We start from the raw sequence: 24722 nt of genomic DNA on the forward strand, positions 1-24722 counted from the left end.
GGAGCACGTGTGTACATGGTGTGTACAGGGTCATGTGTTTGTGCACTTATGTGTGTGAGTATGCTTGCCCATGCAGACATGTGAGGTCCAGAGGCTGACACTGGGTTTTTCCTCTATAATTTTCTACCTTATTTTTGTGAGATGGGGCTTTCATTGACTTTAGCAAGATTAGCTGACCAAGGAGCACCAAAAATTCTGTCTGTATCTTCACAGCAGGCCACACACGGGCTTCTTAAGTGGGTGCTGGAGATCTGAACTCATGTCCCTAAACACATTACCAACTAAATCATTTTCCAGCTAAAAACTATTTAAAAAAAAAAAAATACTGCCCTAAATTATTTCTTTAAAATTTTAATTATAAACACATATCTATCCCGAGCAATATTATTTTTCTGAATGTTTTAAGTGTCTCGTGGCATGCTATAGGTAGAGAAAAATCTAAATACTTTTACCTCTAGTGATAAATCTCTTGATTGCTGGTTTCTCAGTTTTTCCATCTCTCTACGGAACTTTGATTCTTTTACCTCAAAACCACCCAATTCAGTTAAGATCTTTAAAAAAAGAAAGAAAAGGAAAGAAAGAAGCAAAACGATTATTCACTAAATTTGTTCTTGGCATGTAGAATAGAATTAAAGTGCACGAAATACACACCGATCCAGGCTCCGCTCCAACATCTTCCATGAATACTCTGCCAAACAGTTCTAAAGAGAGGCGCCAGCGCCCCAGCAGCATGTCATGAGAGATCACCATCCCCATGAAACTGCACTGGGGCCTGGGAGGAAGTTAAAGACAGACAAGAAAGCAATTAATCAACTCCTCAAATCAAACTTTTGGTCAATAATAGTATCTTTCCTGGTTGTTTACTATTTTGCTATCTTAAGTATTTCAAACCATATCTTATTTAATGAAAGCAGCTTTCTATGGCTGAATGTTCCTGGTGTGTATGTGACTATGTGTGTCTGTACAACCACATCCACATCATCACCTTCTAACTGCAACTCCCATTTTATTTTACTTTCTCTCCTCAGAGTCAAATGTCCATCTCGTGGATCCTCTCTAGAACTTGTTCTCTCCATCAGTGGTACTGAATTACCATGAACATATTATGGCTTCAAGACAACAATATTTCCTTGTAATTTTTATTCATCAGTACTATTCACTGCACAGACTTGAATCACACTTTCCTACCTTCTGTTCCTCCACAGTGATACAGTCCATCTTCCTGTGACATAATTTCCTTTCTATGCCTAAAGCTAATTTGCTAACCCAACTCCATTTCCTCCTCACGACGTGGAACTACTACAGTTTTTAACTGGACTTCCTACCTCTAATTCTTTTCTCCATTCTGGTCTATATATTCTGACCAACTCCTCACATACTTCTAAGTCTAGGCTACTCCAGTACAGAAATTATCCCATGCCCTTTAATGGTTAGTAGACACAGTATACTCATTCATTAGCTGCTTAACTCATTCTAAGCATACCTTTTTTCATTAACAAGTAAGCAAAAATAGTCTTATACTTCTAGCCAAAAACTAGGGCATAAACAAGGGCCAACCGTTGGTGATTAAGCAACAGTATACACCAGTACTGAAAACCTACTATGTCCAAGATGCCATTTGTGAACCCTAATTAAATAAGTCACAAGTCGTGAGAATTCTATTCTTCCTAGTATTCGCAGGTTAGTTGAACTGCTGATGGCGTGCGTCTGAGTTGACAGTTTTATACTTCGTGTAGCCATACCTGAAAGATGTAAGGGGAGGCCCTTCGCTTTCTGTGAGTCCTATCTCTGCTAGTAAACTGCTTTTCAACTGGGCGGCAACATCGTGAGCGGATGGCCCTGGCTTTGAACTGTCAGCCTCTTCGGCCAGCATGCTCTGGTCTTCCCCTGCTTTCTTCTGCCGGTTTTGCATGTTCATTACATTTTTTAGATTGGCAGCATAAGACATTTTAGTTGGAAGAACCTATGCAATATTAGGTTTAAATAAAAAGTTACACGTTAAGGGGGTATGGGGGGAGGATTGATTTTTAACTTAAGAGCTCCACAGAGATCACATAGATAATTAAGACGCTCCTTTTTAGAGCTTTCACCACCAAAGTGCAGTCTGCTCTTGGGAAGCCAAAGCCCTCCCTGGACGATCACAGATCCCGTGTACTCACCAGAGGTGCCTCCGAAAATTTCAAAGCAACTATTTATACTCTTTCTGGTACTTCAGCCTCCTATCCAATAACTTAATGCTACATTCTTCATAACCACTTAATTATAAATATCTATTCAGTTGTATTTTTCGTATTCTGCCTTTAAACGAAATACTGCTTTTTTTTTTCATAAAAACAACAAAATGTGATTTTACCTCTGAAATCAGACATGACTTTCCAAAACCTAAATCTGTCATGTAATTAGCTGTGATAACTGACATCCCCACGTGAAATTCATAAACTCTTCAAGCTTTATTTCTTACTACATGCTTCCTTGGTAACAAAGGACGAGGCAGCACCAACAGACGTTAACTATTTGGGTATCCCTGTTAAAGCCGCCTCATTTACTGAACTTTATTCTTCATTCAAGTAATTGAGCACATCAAGAAAAAAAAATTGGAACTAAAATGACAAATGCTTATATAGAAGTATTTTTATTTGGAAACCTAACTTTCAGCATCACACATTGATAACTCTTGGGAACAAACCAAGCACATAAGAAGGCTATATGGTGTATGAAGTGGGGTGACGTTACAAGTCAGTGAAAATAAGCTCCATTACCCTGACAGAAAGGGACTTCTGGCACGTCTACAGTAGGGAAATGCATATTCTGCATTTAACAGAGCTCTTCAAATTTGGATGCTAGGAAAACTGCTAATTAAGAAATGTATTATAAACTTTGACTATCTTACCTCGAGACAATTTCTGTCCATTGTAACTTCCACTAAGCATTTCCCGCTACCGGCAGATGACGAATAAAGACCCTGACTTGGGCGACCAAAGAGATCTTCCTTTCTAGCATTTGGCTGGAATTTTGACAAGACATATTATAGTTAGATTGAACACTTCACAATCAGCTATAAAAGAACATGAGATCTGGTTAGTTCACCTGCAACAGATGAGGCTGATCAGCCAGGGGTATGGCTTCAGCCAAAGGCACTTCAAATGGATTTGGAGGTATACATCCAAGGAATGTCATAGAATCTGAACGTCGGAAAAATGGATGGTTTTGGCCGGTTTCTGCAGGAAGAGATTCATCATCCTTATCATTCAAAGTAGCGCCTAAACATTAAAAAAAAAATTGTAATTAGAAAGGATAACAATATTAATCTCTTCAATCTAAAATGACTGGAATCTCTTATAAAATATTAATACACTAGAAAGCAAGTTAGGGCGTGGAGATGAAGTTCTGGGACAGAGCTCTTGCACAGACCCTGGGTCTGACACCTGCAATGCATGCACACATACACCCATGCACAAGTGCACACAAACACACATGCACGCATGCACAAGTTAGTGGTCGAAACTTTTGGCATTTTGTGGGGCTTTGTTTTGGAAACAGGGTCTCCTTTGTGACGTCCTTGCTGTCCTAGAATTCTCCATGAAGACTGACCAGGCTGACCTGCCTCTGCTTACCTCGATGCTGAGATTACAGGCCTGGGGCACCACACCTAGCTTTTGGTGTTTTTTTAAAAGTGACAATCCAAAATAATTGAATGCATTATTTATCATACAATAATAAAAATGTAAGTTAAACACTGTAATCAATACTGGACCATTCTATTTGGATAGTTTTCTTACATCTTCTCTTTAGACAGAGAATGAATAAAGCTAGTTTCCTGAACATATTTCAGGATCCAACCTGGTAAAGGAGATGACCAGAAGCTGAAGTCTATTTGCTTCCCATCCTAAAGTGCACAAGGAGCTGTGTGAGCCATTTATTTACACTGCATTCATGCACACCAGCACAACCGCAACAGCTCTTCTTAATGGAATTAAACTTCAGCAGGCAGTGCTAAGCTGCAGAAAGTGAATTTTGGCGGGATTTTCAAAAAAGGAAAAAAGCCAAACCCACTACTACAAACATTATCACCATCACCATCAATAACAACAACAAACCAGACTAGTAGTTGTCTTCCCTAAACTAACAAAAGGATTAGCTGGGAATAATAAACAGGAAGCTGGACTATTCGACCCCTTTTAAATCTTTAACAGTCAATCAAAATAATGAAAAACGACAAGTTGTCTCTATAACAGTGGCTCTCAACCTTCCTAATGCTACAACCTTCAATACAGTTCCTCATGTTGTGGTGACATTACCATAAAATTATTTTCATTGCTACACCATAACTGTAATTTTGCTACTGTTATAAAGTAATAAAGTAAATTATCTGTGTTTTCTGATAGTTGTGGGAGACCCCAGTGACAGAGACATTTAAGAGGTCCCAGTGCACAGGATGAGAAGTGCTATTCTAAGGGCTGGGGATTTAGCTCAGTGGTAGAGCGCTTGCCTAGCGAGCGCAAGGCCCTGGGTTCGGTCCCCAGCTGGGGGGGGGGGGGGGGGGACACACAGAAGTGCTATTCTACAAGATCCTCGAACTTACGGCATTAAAACTTTTCTCTTAGTTTCTATGCTTGGGCAGAATTTACATTGTCTTAACTAAATATATTTTGCACTGATATTAGCAAAGGCTTTCGTAAGACTTAAAGTAATGGTAAATATAAACTGAGAATCAAAACAATAAAGTAAAAGTATGGATATTGGAAAATTCAGAACATTAACTCTTAATTATGAAATGAATAATGCAAAGAAGTGTAAGAAAAATGACAGGAAGGTAAGAGATTCAACACAAAGAAGAAAAGAGCAATTCCCACCCCGACAGAAAAGAATGCAGTTAAAAAGCCTGGAGGAGCCACTGAGGCAGCCATGTCTGAAAGAAGAGTGGGAGGCGCTCTGGGCACTAACTTTGACTGGTGTCATCATCATTCTCGTGTTCTGAATCTTCATTATCAATACCCAGTTCCAGAAGTTCTCGTGTCCTTAAAAAGAACAATCAGAGTCATTTAAATGAACTATTTGTGTAGTATGAAAAGAGCACAGGGGAGGGGGACATTGGAGATGTCACTGGGTATCTAACTCGTGTGTGTGTGTGTGTGTGTGTGTGTGTGTGTGTGTGTGTGTGTGTACACGTGTGTGTCGCAACATGTATACAGAAGCCAGAGGACAATTTGCAGGGATGATTTTCCCCTTCCTCCATGTGGGACCTAGGACTTGAACTCAGGTTGTTGGGCCATCGTCATCGGACATCTCACTCTGGAACCTAACACTGCTGTGTGGGCTCAGATAACAGGAAATGGTAAGGTAGTCTGCACGATGCCTCACAGTAACAAAAAAGGCTAAACAGAAGTCCCCCACCACCACCACCAAATAAAAAGCCCTAAAGAAATACTGTATGTCCACACAAATTCTCCCCCAAAATATGACAAGACTTAAACACAAATAACTCAACTATTAGGTTTAATCAGATTCTTCTTTCTTATTTTAAGTGAACAGGTTACTGATAAAGAGAAGCACACTTCTCTTTGTTCTCTTTTGCACTACTGATCTCCTTAATCCAAACTGTGACTGTTTACTCAGCCACCACACAAAGTAAGTAGGAGTTCTCAAACAACACCCAGTAAGTATGGATATACCTTTTGCGCTCCAGTTGAGGGGTGTCTAAAGTTGTCTGTTGATTCATTGCTTTAATCCAATATATAAGGGCTTGAAAAACATATGCCACATGTTTCAATGAGCACACATCCAACACTGGAAGAACGTCAGAATGCTCATCATTATGAGATCTCATTAAAGACAGGGCATAATTGAGAAAATCTCCTCGAGCAGACATCATTCCCTGCCGGGCACTCAGCAATGTGGCACGTCTATTGAAGCAAAAAAAAAAAAAAAAAAAAGAAGATGTTTATAAAAACCACAAGTACGAAATTTCCTAAATACGTACAATTAAGAAATGCAGACATGGACACTGATCAGCATCAGTTAAGAGCACTGATACTCCTGCAGAGGACCCAGGTCAGTTCCCGGCACATACATAGTGGGACACAGCCACCCTGTAACTCCATTTCCAGAGGGATCTGACACCCTTTATGGCCTCCTTGGATACTGCATGCACAAAACACTCAAACATGAAAATAAAATAAATCTTAAAAAGAGACACCAGAAATTTATAAATATTCTTTAAAAATAACACTGCTTATGATTTGGTTTTTTAAGAGCATTTCATGCATGAGGGTTTTGCCTGCTAACATGAAAGTGCACCATGTGGGTGCACTGCCAGAGGAGGCCAGAAGAGGGCATCGGACCTCCCGAGACTGAAGGAAAAGATGGATGTAAGCTGCCACATGTGTGCTAGGAATTGAACCCAGGTCCTCTGCAAGAGAAGTGTTGTTAACCACTGAGCTATCTCTCTAGCCATGGTATACTGGATTCTTTTACAGCAATTGATTACAGCCTAAGAGGGCTCCTAGAACTGAACTGCTTGCTATTTCCCAATCTCCTTCTAATGCAAATGTGTCTCTACCAACCAGCCCACCAAATTTGTTCCCAGTCCCTAAGTGCTCAAAAGCAAGTATATTAATTCTATTCCTAGACTTTTCTTACTTTCAGGTAAGTTTAGAAGCAAGTATCAAGCACAAATCTCGCCTCACCCTGCCCTGTGTCAACAACTGTTAGCATTTCAGTATTTGCTTTCATCTGGGCCTTTGTTGCTGCCCTCCAGACTGTGTCTTCTCTCACTTCTTTACCTGCAGTAAGAGTAAGAGCCAAGCCCCTAGACTCTGCTGCAGACCCTTTCTCTCACTGGATGGTACGGCTACTCCTCACTACAACGCCGGGCGAATAGTCCTAGTCTGAGAGGTGGTCTTCTGTAGAACTCAACACAGAGCACATACAATTACCTAAGTGTATTTTATGATTTCATACACATGTGGTGAACACCTAAAACCAACAGCACACTTGACCCTCCTGCATTCCTGTTCAGCTCTAGTCAAAACCAAACCCCGGAAACTCTGATGTGATCTTGACTGGTGTCGGCGTTGTTTCTGCCTCCACACCTTAGTCATTATTACATTATAAAACATCTGCCTGCCGTATAAGGGGAGGCAGAAGAGGAACAGGGCACACAGGAACAAGGACACAGGCTACCAAGAGCTTTTAATAACAGATTCCTAGGATGACATGAATGGACTGTTAAAAGGTAACTTGGCTAACTAAATTATATTTTGTTTCAACTGCCTATCAAGTAAAATGAGGCAGCTGCCCTCTCCTGTGCCATTAGGATTGGCTCAAATGTAGAGCAGTAAGAAAGCACTGACTTAGGCTTTAGGGGTCTGGTCCATACATGAATGCATATGGAGGCGTTCATACCGTCTGCCTTCAAGTGTTCTTAAACTGGCCTCTTCTCGTGCAGTCATCCTCTCTCTTCTAGCTGAATTCTGAGAGGCATGAAGGGGATGATTTGGATGTCCTGGATCACCAGCAGATGCTAATGCAGAACCATAACGTAATTGAGCTTCAGTAGAATCCATAATACTGACCATCCAGTTCCACGTAGGAATAAGCTTTTCTTCTACATAGTTCTATGAAGATCAAACTAAAATAGTCAAAACTATCCAAGCAAAACTAATTTTGATATAGTATTAGTATGTCAATATTTAAACATTTGCAATATAACCATTTATATTGAAATTCTCCTAAGTGACAGGCAAAATAGTAAGTAACTTTTCAGGTCTCCTACCTGTAAGTTGACTGCATCTTGGTAAGTCAGTTTCACAGCTGCTGGAATCTGAGAGTATACTAGGTGATTATACTTAGGAATAAGGCCCATCAAGTCGGAGATTTGTCTGATGACAATGCTGTAAGCCCTGGCTAAACTGCTGGCCGATGTTAAGTAGCTGCTGGCATTGCTAGCTTCCAAAGCAGCCGCCGCCGCCGCAGCACTTGTACTGATGGTGCCGCTCCGGCGTAAATTTGAAGGATCAATGTAAATCAAACCTGCAGAACTTGCTATAAGGAGAAAGGACAATTACCATGAGCTTTTATGGTTGCTAACTGCTAGTGACATTGTATAGGCTTATACAAATCTAAACGGTCAATTATTAATATATACATGAGCCAAAAAGTATACCTCTACTATAGTCTAGGGGAGGAAGAGTAATTCTGCAACTTCACAACCACCACAAAAGGGAGCATTTGGCAATGTGTGCAGACACTTGGTTGCTACAAGGAAAGAAGTAAAGAACATAGGACTGGGAATAATGGGGACATATACCAGGTTAAGGCAATGGATATATTAAACGTCTGACAATGGGCAAAAAAACACCTTAACAATAAAGAATTATCCAGCCCAAAGCAATAATGCAAAGATTAGGAAATCTTGATATAATCCTATTTATATACGTCTTATATTTGAAACTCAACAAAAGTAATGTTTATAAAGCTTTGTTGTCTAAATAAACAAGTTGGAGTGCTCCTAGGAATAATGCACGTTTCCAGACTTGCCTGCCGGTGTAGATGTACTGGACGGAGCTGTGCTAGCCGCTCGCTGATGTTGCGTATTCCGGACAGCCCACTGCATGGAACGAGGGGCCTGGGCAGCACCGTTCGCATGGGAGCTATTCGTTGTCCTCTCTAGTGGCTCATCCAGCATAAAGGTCTCCTGCTCTATGTCATCACTCTGACTGCTACTACTGTCGGAGTCACTTGAGTCATTTGACTGAGAGTCATCTTCAGAAAAAAAGGCAGGAACACTGCTCGCTCCTGTTTTAATTTTTAAGACAAAAAACACTGTAAATCCATTGATAATTAACTTCACAATGTGTCTCTCACTCAGGATAATATTATATTCAACCCTGACAGGTGGTGTATAATACTGAGATGCTATCATAAAAATATTTTAATTAGAAAACTCTTTTAAATAAAGTATAAAATTAATCTGTTACTGAAAAAACAAAAGCTAATAAGAACAGTCACTGAAAAAAATATAAAATCACAACAAGTCTCCAGCTACCCATATGCATACAATTATCAACTCACATTGAAAACAGCTTCTCCCATAAGGCAACATACCTGCCTCAGAGCCTGCAGTGGCTGCAGTGACAACACTTCTGCGCCCACTAGCATTATCTTGGTTACTATGGTTACTTTCACTGTCACTTTCCGTCTCAGCGGCTGCTAACAAGTCTAGCTCCATGTCACTTCCTAGAAAAGTATTAAATAAATAAAAAGGGCAAAAGTTTCACCAAATAATCAACATCGGTCTGACAAGTGGGTACATCCTAGGAGTAGAAACTAAAAAGGCACGGTGGTAAAGAAGGGAGAAAAAAAAAATCAGAGAGCCAGGGATAACAGCTATTCTTCAGAAAGAATTACTGGCTACTCACAATGGAAAAATTACTTAAGTACTACTATTGGTGGACTTTCAGACAGCAATTCATGTCCTGCAGAGCCCTAGTGTCTGGGCAGCACCCACTATCCACCTGCCCTATTTTCATCTTTTTCTTTAAAGAAAGAACTTAAAAACGTGTTTCTTTGTATTCACACTAACATGTCAAGATAAATGAAATTCTAATAGTGCAGTTCAGTTACCTTAAACAGAGCCATAAAGGTGGTCTATGTAATCTTTAGGGAGACTGCATGGAATCCACCAACACAGAAGAGCGCTGGCTGAAAGCACACATCTGCTACGCCTCAGGACGTTACAGACTGTTTTACTGTTCTCTCCACTGCACATTCTCCACTGATAAATTAGGACTGATTTACTTTTTACTTTTTTTTTTACTTTTACTTTTACTGAGGTAAAAGTCAGACAGGCTCTTGCTATGTAGCCCAGACTGACCTTAAATTCAAAATCCTGCCTCAGCCTCCCAAGTGCTGAATATTATACCACTGAGGCTGCATGAACCAGTGAACAGGCAGCGGCAGTGCAAGGTCTGAAATCCGATCTCACATAGTCCACGAGACACAAAACAATACGTTTTAGCTGACCTCACACTCAAATGGTGGCAAATACATGCTTATATACTCACAAACACACACACTAAGCAAATGAATAATGAACTCAGGTCACAGCCTGGACAATGGTGTCTTTCCCCACTGAGCATCCATCAGTTCCCGTAAGAATGAGAGAGAAGAAGGTGGGCTAGGGACACAGTTCAGCTGGGAGAGCGCTTGCTTGTTGTGCATGTAGCTCTGACTGGATCCCCAGCACCAAACAAACTCGGCACAGTCAGGCACGTCTGTGATCCCAGCACTTGGGAAGTGGAAGCAGGAGGATGACAAGCTTAAGGTCGTCTACAACAGTGAGTCTAAGGTCAATCTGGGATACATGATACCCTGACTCACACAAACAAGCTCCTTGTACAAAAATGGGGAGGGGTGTTAGATCCACTTATTTTATCTATGTTTACAGTTACTTCCTAATCTGTAAAACATACTACAGAGTGCTTCAGCAGAAAATAATTTGGTTACCCACAAAGCAAATGAGGCTTCTCTGTCTAAAGGCACCTGACTTCCTCACACTACAGCACTCCCAAACCCCTGCATACCGTCCTCATCATGTTCATCGTGATGCCCCTCAGCCTCAGCGTTCTCTTCCCCATGCTCTTCCTGTTCATCGTGATGATCCTCCTCTCCAGCCACGCCTTCCACCACCTCAACCTAAACCCAGAATCCTAGTTATAGATAATCACAGCACATAACAAACCTGTCTCTAACAGTTTGGTCCATAGAATTAGTGAACTAAAATTGTAAACCTGTCTAAAATAAGGGATTCTAAATTTGTATTATGCAGTTTTAAAAGCATTTACTAATGACAATTCATTATGAAAAATTCATCAGTTTATCCCATAGTTTGTAATTAGTGTCTACAAACAGGCTTCAAAATTATTAGTATAAAGCTGCTCTGGGGAAGTAGGGCAAGGGGTGAACTTTTTATATACCTCAACCATTATAAAATTATAATTTCCTGTCTTCCAAATACATGGCATTAAACTACTAAAACAAATGTCAACATTGAGACTATCTTTAGTCTCAGTCTTTAGGTAAAAAACAAGTCTATGTGTCCAATTTCCTGGTCCTCAATAAATGGAAGAGTACTGCCATCACTGTAATCCATACAGCCACAAAAGGTTAACTAGCACCATCAATACTGACTTCTAGTGACTGCTCTTCCTCCCATCAAATCAAAGTATGTCACCTGTACTTAAAACAATTAAAAATACCTCTTCCACATCTGCTGACACAATATCATCCTGTTCTTCCTCCCGACCTCTGACAGGCTGTGACTGGCTGATGCGCCTCTGCTGTGGATTCCGGATGATGTAAGATGACTGAGATTGACTGGAGCTGTAAGGAGTCAGGGGTGGGGAGAACACGGCTGTCATGGCCAGCTCACACAGCGCACTGCTCACTGGGATCCTTTCTGCTGCTCAATCCTTATATTCCTTCTGCCCTCCAGCGCCCTCAGATGCCAAAAGTGCTGACACCAACATTCATGCATCAGCACACAGCTTCTATCCTGCCTTAGCTTGTTTCTCACTGACTGGTTAGGGGTGGCCAAGGCAAGGGAAATCATACCCTAAAACAGTGTAACAACCAAAGGTAGAGTGATCGAAGTTTCACTTCTCCTCAAATTTGACTTAGACATAACCAAAGGCAGGTGCACCCACATTAAAGGAAGCAGTCACCAAATTGAGTTTTAAACAGACCAGAAACTAGAAATGTGATATTCAACAGCCCTCTGGTCACTTCATTTAGAGATTCAAGAATGAGCTAAAAGAAATTAAAATATAAAGCTTTTAGTGTCTTTCTTCTTAGCAGTTTTCCTGAGAAATGAGAATCAAAGAAACTATGAGAAACAACTAGGGTAGCAGTGTCTCCATATAAGCATCCAGGTACTTACCTCACAACCAGGATTCCAGGATCTGCTAAAGCAGATGCACCATTACAAAGGTAAAGAAAAGCTGAGAGAAAAATCTTTAGAATATAATAATTTTTAAAAAATTTTTTTTTCCTTTCTTTTTTTTAAAGACAGGGTTTCTCTGTAGCTCTCTCTGGCTGGCCTTGAATTCTGAGGTCAACCTGCCTCTGCACCCCAGACTGGGATTAAAGGTGTGCACCACCACATCTGTGAAAGGCGCAGTTCTGATTCAAAGGTCCTGTCCCCCAATTGGTTCTTGATCTGTCAGTAAAGAAAGTTGGGGGCAAACTGCTTGGCAGAAGGTACAGGCAGGGCTTCTAGGTCCCAGGAGGAAGGCAGATGAAAGCAAGGAGAGAGGTTTGTCTGCCATGCTTTGGAAGAACAACACAGCAGCCATGTGAGGTCTTGAGGGAAGCTGGGGCCTATGGCCACCACTACAGGTGAGGCTAGGGATGTTTGGCAGAAGCTAGGTGGGACTAAGCACTGAGGTTTAGGACAGGTAGAGATGAAAATAATAAATTGGTAAGGGCACACTTTTCTAGGCGGGAGATATCAACGCGCAGCAACTGTGTGTGTGTGTGTGTGTGTGTGTGTGTGTGTGTGTGTGTGTGTGTGTGTGTGTGTGTGTGTGTCTTTTGTATGAGGATTCAGGGGACTCTGAGTCGGGGCTGGTAGTGCTACCCACTTCCTGGAGCAAAGGCCATAGCACAAAACTACAAAGTAACACATCTGGCCATCTGGCTATCAATTACTTTCTTTCTGAACTCCTGTTTTGACCTATTTTTCATTTAGTAGTGAGGTGTTCAATTCCAAAAGTTTGTAAGGTTTCTGTTGTTAATATTTAGCTTTAATCCATGGTAATCAGATAGGTATTAAAACATACTTACATTAGGTGACAAAATTAAGTCTTGTGAAAAATGTTTCTACTGCACTCAAAAGCAGCACTTTGATAAGCAAAATAAATTTCCATATAAAACATGAACATACCTGCTTGACTGATCTGATGAAGGCCGTGGTGGTAATGGTTCTACTGAAAATAATTCTTCACTGCCTTGCATAGCATCTATGCTAGTACTGGCCAGTGTAAACGGGGCTGTAGGGCGGGCAATCCCCATTCTGACAGGAACAATCAGAGACTCTGCTACATTACACAATTCTTCTACAGCGTAAGGAAGTAGTGCTTGAAACACACGTTTGCATTTTCCAATTGGCTGTGGAATAAAGTTGCTACAGCACAAAAAAAACAAAAACCTCTAATGATTCTTCTCATATATATACTAACATTATCACACTAAAAATGTATGCCAAAGTTCTTTAAACGCCTTACTTTTTCTTTTTGGATGAAGCCATTTCCACACTAAGAATGACAAACACTCTTGCCACTGATCGTAGAAACCTCATTGTTACAGCAATTGCTTCTTCTCGGCGTCCAGGTGTGTATTTGTTTTGGAGTTCTTTCACTAATGTGCCTAGTAGAGTATCTAAAAGCTTTAAAAATTGTAATCATTCTATTAATACTGAGATAGTTCATACGATGGCTAAAGTACAGTATTCTAATACTTTTAAAATATTAATAGTTCCCAATAAAATGTTAAAAATGGTTTTTATTTGTGTGTGTGTGTGTGTGTGTGTGTGTGTGTTTATGATGTATGTACCTGTGTGCATATGGAGATGAGAGAACAGCTTGCAGGCAGGCGGTGGTCCTCTCCTCTACCATGTGGGTCCCAGTCACTGAACCTAGGCTGTTAGGCTTTGGTGGCAAGCACCTTTTACTAGCTAAGCCACCTTGATAGCCCTTGTAACAAAATTTTGAAACAAACTGAACTAAACAATTTACAGGTATACATCAACCTCTGTTTGTCTGATACACAGTGGATCCCAAATGTATACTAAGTTGGCCTTGTCCCATAGTCCTGCATATACGTATCATGCATATTTAGAAGAGAATATCAAACATGTAAAATCAGTCTCTCAAGTACACTTATTGCAGATCTGATTTACTACTTTCTCTTTCCTGTGCATAGTTTAAAAAACACAGACCAGCTATAAAGATTACCCAATGTTCCGGTTTTTAATGTTGCTTTTAACAGTCCTTATATCAAAACATGTTACATTTCATTTCAGTAAATAACTAGGCTATAATTTAAGATCTACTGTAGTTAGAGTCAAAAATCATGTTTATTTTCCTCAGTTTACACTACTGTATCCTAACTTCATGCTGCCACTGTAAACCACTAGTGCAGTTTGGAAGGGACAGGTTAGAGCAACACCTGACAGCAGTAACGAAGTAGCCTGCAGAGAGGGTTCCACTCACTGTCCTGCCAGTGCTTAAGTTAACATCTTTCCACCATGGGTCTTATCTAAATTTCAGTTTACAAAACAGAAAAACAAAAATTTGTATTTAAAATAAGATCCTTCTATTAGAAAGCATCCATGTTAATGGACTCCCTTTAACGCAGTCAGCAGACTTATAAGTATGACTTTTAAAACCATGGGATGCTAAGAATAAATTCATTTATGAACTCACCAAAATATCTGCTGTACACTTGACAATAAGGCAGTGAGTGAAACAGTCGAGTCGAATCGTGCCACTTTGCTGATTGAGGTACACCTGCTCTTCTGGCAAAAGATGACCTATCCTACTGCTGGCACTCAGACTGGAGAGGCAAGGAGAGACAGACTACATAAAAGCAACACTAACACAGGAACTGAGGAAAGACTTTAAAATGTTTGAACAAATACATACGGGTCTTTATTCTCCTGTGACCCAAACATAATCATAGACCTCAAAGCATTCCAGTCCTGAAGGACACGTTCCAGGGCGAGCTGTGCAAACCGTGGGGGCTCTAAGTCATGGTCGGGCATGTCTGAATCTGAAGAGGAGGAATGGGTCAGACTAAATAGAGCTCAGTGTTCTGTCTCTCTGTCCATCAGCACAACTGAGTAACTCACTCACCGTCAGGACTGGCTGTTTTCCTGTTGCGATCCTCCCTGATCCGCGGAGGCCTATACTGACAGTGCTCCACTGTCTGCCTGGCCACGGTCTGCACTAAGAACAGCAAGAGGTGCTCTCCCCTGGAAAACGGCATGTAGTGAGGGTGAGAGACTAGCATGTGCTGAGCCCTTCCCACCTACCCAGTGTGCATCCCAGTAATTCTACTTGCCTGCTGTTTGGTAGGGTGACTAGATTGGTAGCAGTGAGCAGGCGATAGAGCAGATCGAGCCGAGCGGACTTCTGTCCAGCAATCAATGTTTTACACTTACATTTCTCCCAACAATCACAGTAAGCTGTTGGTGAAGTCCGCTTAAGTCTGTGAAAAAAATAAAAATAATTCACAGAAAAGTTTATATGAAAAAGTTTAAAATACAGATCTACCGTACAATAAGGACCTATAACTTTATAAAACTAGAAAACTCTTGTTGGTATTTAAATGAAAGGGTAACTGTTATCAGCTACAATAAATACTATTTAGTGGTGCAAAGTTCAGACAGCAACACAAACTCCCTGTGAAGGCTAACTCGCTGTGACATCCTGGGACAGGCGCATCTGCTCTCCTTCCCAATCCTCAAATCCGCACCCTACCCTGCAGACCTCACACGGACATCGAGTCAACTCTAGCCACAGCAAGCACATGTTTCTTGCATGTGCTCATCTGACGGGCCGAAATGCTGTCAGAAAATGCAGTAGCTGGCTCACCCGGCACTGGCAGCCAGTGCTGCGCCGAGGACACTAAACAAACACAGTGTAACACAGCCTGGATGCGGTGCGGGAGCAGAGAAGATCATCTTGTACTTCCTACGGAGCAGGTGAGTGAGGGGCAGAGCACACAGGCACCACAGAGCGCGTGTGTAAAGTCTCCTCTCACCTTACATTGTGTCAGCCCAGGGACCAAACTCAGCTGCCAATCCAACTCAATAAACCGAAATGGATTCTGATGGCCCATCTTTCTATAACCTACCACACTTTTTTGTACATTTATAGCCAGTGTTCCTGTTGGTACACTGAGACTCTGCAAATAAGCTCAAGTCATACTGCTTAGGGCTGTGAAAACAAACAAAGCCAGCTAGAATGACCTTATTATAAAATATGAAGATTACTGCATCTAAAAATAAGTAAGGCAGAGTCCAGTTACTTATCCTAACACAGTAAGAGGCCCAGAGACAGGGATGGTGGTACTTAAGACTCTGGCTGTAGAAGACAAAGGCAACTATTCTGTAAACACACTTAAAAACATGAATCTGACTAATTAACAAGATTAATCTGATTCTAGTCACACATTCCTTAGCCTACTGTCCCACTTTTAGTTATGAGGAACTACACTATAAGTAACAGAATACAAGTATTTAACAATACTCTTTTATTTTTTTGGAGCTGAGAACCGAACCCAGGGCAAGCACTCTACCACTGAGCTAAATCCCCGACCCCTTAACAATACTCTTTAAACTCGCCATATTTCTTTAAGTAGGTGCTGAAATATGCCACAATTGAAGCATAAGGTAATAGCTTATGAAATGCTGAACGGCGCTAGAACTTACTTGCAATCGTGGCCTTTATGACAAACCCTTGCACATTCTGTACAACAACAAAGTGACTCCAGTAAACCACAAGTCCGGCACTCAAAAATGTCCTGGAATTAAAAAGGTCACTTTTGAGACAGAGTAATCACATGTATAGCTCATTACTACCAAGGTGCTTGGGAAGTGGGCGTGGTGAACACGCAGCTGACAATGTAAAAGGATGAAAACGAAATACAACGAGTACATCCAAACTAACTTCACCTCAAAGAACACACAGTGACTTAATTATATAGCCTGCATCGAAGCCTACCACCCGTGCAGACCTAATTCTTATAACTGCCATGCTGAATTGAGAAATGAATGAGCTTTTTTGTTTGGTTGGTTTTTTGTTCGCCTATTTATGCAGGACTCAAATCAAAATTAATCCTTTGATAATTAAAAGTTAAAGTAAAAGAAAACAGCAGACATATTTACAGGCTTCTAACTCTTGTCAAAAGAGGGGTAAAGAATCCTGAAAACAGTGCGGCCGCAGGGAGCATTTAGATCATTTACCTGGTTAATGTGTTCTGCTCCGGTCCACGTAAAGCTGCAGGTGTCATTACAACATAAGACGTACAAAGGAGAGTCGTCAGGATTGGTGCCTGACGGGCAAACCATTCCCATAAATACATCTTCCTCCTTTTCACTTCCAGATACCTCAGCTAAAAACAGTAAAGACACAGAAATTCACCTATCAAGAAAGGATTTAATCACAACCACAACTGAAGAGCCTTAACATATATACACACATACATAGTATAAACTATAGAAACCACTACATACCAATTAAAATTTTTTGTTAGTCAAAATTTCACAAGTCTGGCTGGAGATGGCTCAACTGTTAAAAATCCTAGCTGTTCACCACAGTCCTCAAAACTCATATGGCAGCCCAAAACCGTTGTTAACTCCAGCTTCCAGAGAGCTAATGTCTATTTCCTGCCTTCACAGGCATCAGGCACACACATGGTACACAGAAATACATGAATGTAATACCTATACACTTGAAAATAAATAATTTGCTTTTTTAAAAATTTTAAAACCAATGTGTGAGAAAATCTAACCAATGTTAGATAGAGCAAAGCAGGCAAAACAGAACCACCCTGTAACTGTACGTGGCAACAGCAACAGTCCAGGCACTGGGATTCTTAGCCCTGCATCCGTCCAATAGTGAAGGCCCAAGCTGTAACCAGATCTGACAGTGCACACCTACAATCCCAGCACACTGGAAGCAGCAGCAAGAGACCTGTTAGACTGTACTATACAGTGAGACAGTCTAAAAAACACTAAGACTCAGTCTGTTTCATTTAGCAAGTAAGACCGCATCACAATTTATTAACACCAGTGTTTGGAAAAGGATTAACCCATCTTTTAAGAAATCGATATCCCTTTAATTCTTGCTTAAACTCCTACTGTGGCAGTCCGTTATGGCCACAGAGTCTTACCACATCCATCAGGTAATACTGTAAATTACTTTTATTAAGATTTTACACTATGAATTGTAAGCGTACTCTTATTATTTTTAAGTCAAAACTTTATACTAATTGTTTTTTGGATAAAAAGTTAGAAAATGGATTAACAAAAATTTTTAGACATACGTGATGGAATCTCAATGATATCGTTTATATACACAAATATAGTTTGAATAATCCCAGTAGTAGATATGAACAGAATCCACTCCAATTTTGAAATGAGCATTTTTTGTAGGCCCTGACCTACATCCGTTACCTTTGGCGATTTTCTGAGCTGTTTCTAAGATGGTGATTGCAGCAGGGTAGGCCCGGCCACTTACAGCAGACATGAATGGGGTCATCCCTCTGGCATCCCTAAAATGACAAAGGATTACACCTTAGGATCCTATCTTCCAGGCGAGGTGTGGTGACACACGCCTTTAATCCCAGCACTCTGGAGGCAGGGGCAAGGGGCAGGCAGTCTGTGAGCAACCAGCCTGGTCTACAGAATTCCAGGCCAGCCAAGATTACACAGTGAGACACAGTTTCCTCCCCCCACCCATCCAAAAAACCAAACCAAACCAAACCAAACCAAACCAAACAAAAAGACCCAAACCATAAACAGAAGTGATCTTCCTATTTTACTGGGAAGGAAGTACTGATGATAACTTTCGTCTGCATCACAGAAAGACGACTCTATAAATCCTGCTAGAGAAACAATCTTACTGATCATGATCCTCCTGCCTCAGCCTCCTAAGTGCCAAGATGATGGCTGTGCCAACATCATTTTGTGCTTTTTTTTTTCCCACAAAGAAAGCTGCACACAGATTCAACTCATAGAAAAGTTGGTCTACTCATTCAGTATGGTCTCTGATGCTGACAAGTTCTTTCACTGAGGAACACTGAGTAGCAGAGGAAGGACAATCCTGACACTCTGAATTCACATGAGCGGTGTTTTAGTGACAGAGGAATAATACTGATTGATTCTGGCGTGTTTACTGAGTCACAGGGTCTTTACACAGTAAGTCTGTCAAGCCTCTTACTTGGCAGAAAGAAGCTCTCGTAGATAAGGCTGCAGAACTGCACTGTCGCATAGCAATTTTAATATAAAATGAGCATTTGCCTTTCGATCCTTGGATTCTACTACAGAAGGCTCTGTGGAAGGACCTGTAATTAAGCAGAATCATTTAATACCAAGTAAGCAAGGCAGAGTTCTCCAAACTATCAGATACATACTAAGTCAATAGAACAATAAATATCCATAGACTAATTAACTTATTACAGAGAATTAAATCATATTAACATTTTGTGAATCTCAAATGATTTCTTAATGTATATATGCAAACACTGTGCCATAATGCATATAAAATATATATGTATAGAAGAGGATGCACACAGAAATACTTTAAGCAAATTTAAAAAATCCAAAACAAAAGAACAAAACTTTATTCAAAGCCCTATTAAAAAGTGTGTCCTTTTTAATTCAAAAAGCCCACATAAACATATAGACATATAGTGTAGTCTTACCTGGAATGGTGGAGGTGCTTGGTCCTTGACCACCGCCAGTCGCTGCTGTGGTAAGAGATCCCACAGCGGGGGCCAGGATAAAATCAATGTCACCATCTTTCAGTAAACAGAACAGCAGGATGCATATCATTAAGGGCATATACCCTAACCATTCTCTTAACAGGCCTTAAGGATTTTCTCCGTAATCCAATGACCAAATCCAGCAAAAGGTTAAGTGGAAATTTCTTTTCCAGACTACAGGAGGAATCCACTGGATAAATCATTATTTTGATGTATTATCAATCAAGAGGCAGTCTTGCCTCTTACCAGTACAGAAATAAATTATGTCAAGAGAAAATTCTAAAAAAACAAACTCTGTAAACCAATTTTTCAACTAATCCAGTTGTTGTGTTCACCATGCTACATTCACAATTTTTTAAACATTTCACAAAATGTTCATTCTTTTTTTCCTTTCACAACCTTGCCTTTTTATTAAACACTGAATAAAACAAGAGCTCTTACCAGGATCCATTGAAGGAGGGTCAGGAACCCAACTAGGGGGAGCTATGGGGGGTGAAACTGGGTCCTGGTGGTCACTAGATGAAGCTCCAGCCTCATGTCTACCCAAACCAGCTGCTCTCAGTGACCGTCTCATCATTTCCCGTAATCTCAAACTGGAAGGACACGGACAAAACCACAACTGGTTACCATGGCTCACTAACAGGAGGCGTGTACACAGAAGTTCTCATCTGAGAAGGTCAAAGACTGGTCTACAAGCACACACTCCAGGCAAGGGAAGGAAGGGCAAATGGTAATTCTGTAGCTCACAGAATGAGTCAGCAGAGACAGGGAGGAAGCTTGGGAGTCTAGCACCCAGGGCAACACTGAAAGCATTACAGTAGCTGCCTACAGACTGAAGCCAAGGGAACAAAAGCCTCAGTGAGGAAGAATTAGAAAGTCTTCTGTGCGTTTAGGACAAACGAACAACTAGACATTAGAAGAGTTTTTCAGTCCCATTTCCTAAAAATTAAGTTTAATAAAAATTATCAATAAAACTACTTATTAGTACAAGATCAAGTTAGCCTACTAAATCCCCACTCAAAAGCAACTGAACTAATATCCACATGAGCAATTTTAAAACAAAGAACAGTTTAAATGTTTTAATACCCAAAAGTCCCCCAAAACAAAAAACAACAAAACCAAACAAAACAAAAAGTCTCAATAGTACATTCAAATCTTCAAGAAATTGAACTAAAATTGATACTATCCGGGGCTTGATTTGATTTTTTCTTTTCCGCCTGCTATGAAAAAAGATCACTGTACAGGTGGTTTGCATCACTAAAAAGATTACTCACAAAGACCTCGTTATGGGAACTGGTGCCTTTCTACACAGAAACCTGTACTGTACCTGAAAAAAAGCTTCCAACAGCCACGTAACCACACTAGGAATAATAGAAATTAAAAGAGCCCAAATCCCTCCCTCCATTGAGCCAGACTTGTTAAAGCTCCTAAATAAAAACTCAGTTGTTAGGGCAAGATAACACAGGGGACATCTTTTTTTCCATGCAGCCAATGCCAAAGACATGACTTCTAGTGTGAGACCTGATAATTTACGACAACATAAATGGCCCTAGAGGACTGTTAAAGTTTGAGTCTCCAGCTGGAGTAACTATTTAATCTCAGAGTAAATGTTTTCCCACATCAACGTATCATTGCTTTAAAAAGGAAGGGCACATCCATGTCTTTTAAGATGCCACTTCCAGAATTACGTTTTTAGAAACTTATTTGTGCTGTCCTTTTTGGAGTAAACACTGAAAGACCCCCACAAAGTAAATTTTAATGTCTCAAGTAATGTATTACCTATTATAATATTCACTCCTATAAACATCTATTAAACATTCTCCCCCCTTCCCAGTTTAAAAATTTAAGATTAAAAGTTTTTGTAAGACAGAAGAAGGGAGCAGAGTGTCGTGACTATTTCAGTCAAAGTCATCACTCAGAGAGAAAAGCAGATTTCTTCCCAGTGACAGAATCCTCAGTGATTGTACACTGTGATGATAAGACACTGGGCATGCCAGCATGCTGTACTCAAAGTACAGATGGGGAAAATGCAGTAATGACCTGAAAATAAATGTGTGCTTGGGGCTTCTTAAGGAGCGTGCTCATTTCAAGTTCACAGTGAAATGCCTACTGGGTAGGAAATAGGAAACAGGAAGTACGGGACTGTAAAGGAAGTCAAGTATGAGGTAACACACACAGACAGTGGCAAACTACAGGTATACATGTTCGTCTAAAGGCATTCAGATTTTTAAAAAATTAACGCTACAAAGGCCAAGGAAAACACAAGTGGGGTGTTCTCCAACTGCTAGCTTAGAGTACATTAAACATGAAGGAAGGAAATTGAGACCACAGTCTCATCTTGAACTTGCAAACTCCCAGCATTGTTGTTGTGATGTAGTCAATTCAATATTAATGAGGGGGTCATTCTTTGCCATGTTTTTAAATTGTCCTTAACCTTTTTCTTCATTAGGTCTTGGGAACATTTTTAAGTATATTGCCCAGCTCCTCATACAGATTCTTAAAAAATAAAAAAACAAAAACAAAAAGAAAATTCATCTTCAAGATGCTGTACACAATTCATGGATTCACCTGGATCCTCAGCCACTGAGGACAACACTGAGGCGATGCTACCTTGGCTGCTAAGATTCAGAGTTTTGACATTTCTTCATATAGGCTTGCCTGGAGTCATCGTGTTTTCTGACAATATGGAAGAATTCAAGGATGATGTAATTCCTCTTTGTAAGCACGTTATATCCATGCTACAGAAGCCTTAGAATCCAGTCATGTTCAAATACACCACTGTGACAAAAAAGTGAAGGTCATGTGTCTTCCAGATTAACAATCGCTAGAGTATACACACCTGCAATCAGATGCACCAACCAAGCATCCACTAACCTGCCCTTGTACTCAGGAACTAGTGAGTCACAGAGCACCATCTGGAGTCATTACAGTATTCCATTGACCAGTGCGACTGCATCGGTTCTGAGCTCACAGCTCAGGAATCCCAGCCTGCATACTCATCAAGGGGCATTGCCTAGAAAATCCATTGTAGGCTATGGAGGGTTTCACTTCAGTGAAGCAGTCTGTGGACTTCCTACTGCCCGGCGTGGATAATAAGCCTCCTGTGCTGTCATCTGTTCAGCCGGCAGCCCTGAGTTTGCACTGGGTAAGAGCACTGCAGTGGAATCTTCGGCAAATTCCTCAAAGGAGCTTACTCTGCAAATTTATTTCTGTGAGCAACTCTTCGCCCACTCTTGAAGCTCCTTTTAGTCTTTGCCTTCAAAATAATCCTTACATGAAAAAGATGGCGGCATTGACACTGGACCAACCATATCAGAGTCCAAAGTGACTGGCACCTGCAATTTCCCTGAGGAAATGAAATACCTGGAATAATTCAGACTAATTTCTTCATGAAGAATTTAAGTTGTTTTCCATTTTGGTGTCAACACTTTGCTTAATGTACTTCTAAATAAATAAGCTGATAATAATTTCCATCCTGTGTAGTTATGATACATAAAGTTTCCTTGCTATTTAAAATTATAATTTGATCAGAGAGTTTTTGTAAAGTATTTGGATGTCTTTGAGCTCAGGAACCTATCAACCTGTTAGCCTTCCTACTGCCAATTTAAGGAAGGAAAAAAAAAACAAAAAAACAAAAAAAAAAAAAAAAAAACACTTAGAAAGGGGAAGGTGAGTGTGTAGCAGAAAATAGGCCAGTAAAGCCCTGACCTGAAGTAGCTTTCTACCTGTCACATGACCACCCAGTAAGTCATATGACCACCTAGTAAGCAGCGCTTTCGCCAACCACTTGTCAATACCAACAACTCTGACTTAAATATCTAAATCTGTTTCCCCCCACAGGAAACTACTGAACTCTATGTTATCATATAACCAAACACTTAATAATTTTAAATAGGTTATTGAATGGGTTATATAAAGGACAACAGCTCAGAAAACCTAAAAAATTTAATATCAAGCATTCAAAATACACACCAGCCTTTCATTTCTTTCCAGACCGTTAAGGCATCTGAGGAATGGACCTCAAGAAAACAACTACCTACAAAGAATGACAAGTTCAGAACATGTTTAAAAGATGAAGTCTGAGCCGAGTTTTCAAATGATCCTGCTTATCAAGTGTGAGAGATCCTAGTGTTACGAGCTGAACTCTAATTAGTCAGACATTGTCCCAGTATTACAGGAAGAAGCCAAAACAAAACAAAAGAGACCCCACCAAGCCATGCACACGACAGTAAGAGACACACTGCTTCTGTACTTGGACGTTTTTCCTCCAATTAAAGTTTTCTGGTAAAAATCCTATTACCTTCGACTACTTGATGATCCAGCCCGATTACCTGGGCCATTACTTGAAACAACTGATATTGCATTTGCAATGGCCTCCACAGCAGAAAGCCTTTCTGCAAATGTATTTCTTTCTGAGCGCTCAGCTTCTGAAATATGAGAAAAAAAATTGGATTTAACCTTTGAAAACAACTGGCAGTAAGTACACACTGGCCACTAAGCACAACTCAGCCTGTTAGTGCTTCAATGAACAAGATAAGTGACCACTCTGCTAAAAGCTGCATGTTAGTAAGAGGAAACTAGGACCATTATTCAGTTTCTCTACTCTGCCTTATTTCAACAACATACAAACATATAAACTCAAGGGAACTTAAATTTACCTTTCATTCTTACGTAAAAACAAATAAATAAAAAGACTCAATCATTAGTATATCAGTCTTAGTTTTTATGTTACTTGTGAACATACAGTGATTTTGGTGACATTAAAAATAAAACCTACAGATCACATTTGAAAATGCAGTATCTACAAATAACAACAGCAGAATTCAAAACAATTACAGAGCTGCACTTTAGGGTCTTCATTTAGCCAATAAAAAACTCCATAGCAAAAAAAACAAAGGGGGGGAGGGTGTGGTGGGGGTGGGGGTGGTGACGAACACCCTTATTTATTTTCCATTAAAATCTTTTCCCTTCTAAATTCCAAACAACAAAACAAAATCTTGATGCGGGTGGCTTAAAATGCCACATTCCTATGGTGAATTCATTGGGGATTGCAGGTGGGACGTGGCCAGAGAGACAGGCATCTCACAGCTATTAAGAGCACTTTTTGTCTCAGGGTAGTGGTGGCACAAGCCTTTAATCCTAGCACTCAGGAGGCAAAGGAGGTGAATGTTTAT

At 40.4% G+C, this 24722-nt stretch overlaps 1 protein-coding gene across 6 annotated transcripts in view; it reads right to left on the reverse strand.

Annotated features, from left to right (window-relative positions):
* Window positions 1-24722, reverse strand: part of Ubr5 (ubiquitin protein ligase E3 component n-recognin 5) — a 109645-nt gene that overhangs the window by 18202 nt on the left and 66721 nt on the right. For 4 of the 6 annotated variants that reach the window (NM_001419542.1, XM_039080165.2, XM_063262897.1 and 1 more), the window contains exons 22-47: window positions 23849-23975; window positions 19990-20141; window positions 19489-19584; window positions 19005-19128; window positions 18239-18336; window positions 17027-17175; window positions 16493-16584; window positions 15121-15267; window positions 14913-15031; window positions 14703-14829; window positions 14484-14613; window positions 13284-13444; window positions 12944-13183; window positions 11259-11382; window positions 10584-10695; window positions 9106-9237; window positions 8539-8796; window positions 7775-8043; window positions 7405-7616; window positions 5673-5903; window positions 4945-5018; window positions 3088-3260; window positions 2891-3004; window positions 1743-1963; window positions 652-772; window positions 453-551 (exon numbers count right to left, since the gene is read on the reverse strand). In NM_001419542.1, the coding sequence (NP_001406471.1) occupies window positions 453-551; window positions 652-772; window positions 1743-1963; window positions 2891-3004; window positions 3088-3260; window positions 4945-5018; window positions 5673-5903; window positions 7405-7616; window positions 7775-8043; window positions 8539-8796; window positions 9106-9237; window positions 10584-10695; window positions 11259-11382; window positions 12944-13183; window positions 13284-13444; window positions 14484-14613; window positions 14703-14829; window positions 14913-15031; window positions 15121-15267; window positions 16493-16584; window positions 17027-17175; window positions 18239-18336; window positions 19005-19128; window positions 19489-19584; window positions 19990-20141; window positions 23849-23975 (3902 nt within the window). Of the gene's footprint in view, window positions 1-452; window positions 552-651; window positions 773-1742; window positions 1964-2890; window positions 3005-3087; window positions 3261-4944; window positions 5019-5672; window positions 5904-7404; window positions 7617-7774; window positions 8044-8538; window positions 8797-9105; window positions 9238-10583; window positions 10696-11258; window positions 11383-12943; window positions 13184-13283; window positions 13445-14483; window positions 14614-14702; window positions 14830-14912; window positions 15032-15120; window positions 15268-16492; window positions 16585-17026; window positions 17176-18238; window positions 18337-19004; window positions 19129-19488; window positions 19585-19989; window positions 20142-22116; window positions 22272-23848; window positions 23976-24722 lie in introns of those variants that run through there. The other 2 variants (XM_039080166.2, XM_017595225.3) reach the window with 2 other exon arrangements.

The sequence above is a fragment of the Rattus norvegicus genome, chromosome 7 (assembly GCF_036323735.1).
Source record: "Rattus norvegicus strain BN/NHsdMcwi chromosome 7, GRCr8, whole genome shotgun sequence".
Lineage (NCBI taxonomy): Eukaryota > Metazoa > Chordata > Mammalia > Rodentia > Muridae > Rattus > Rattus norvegicus.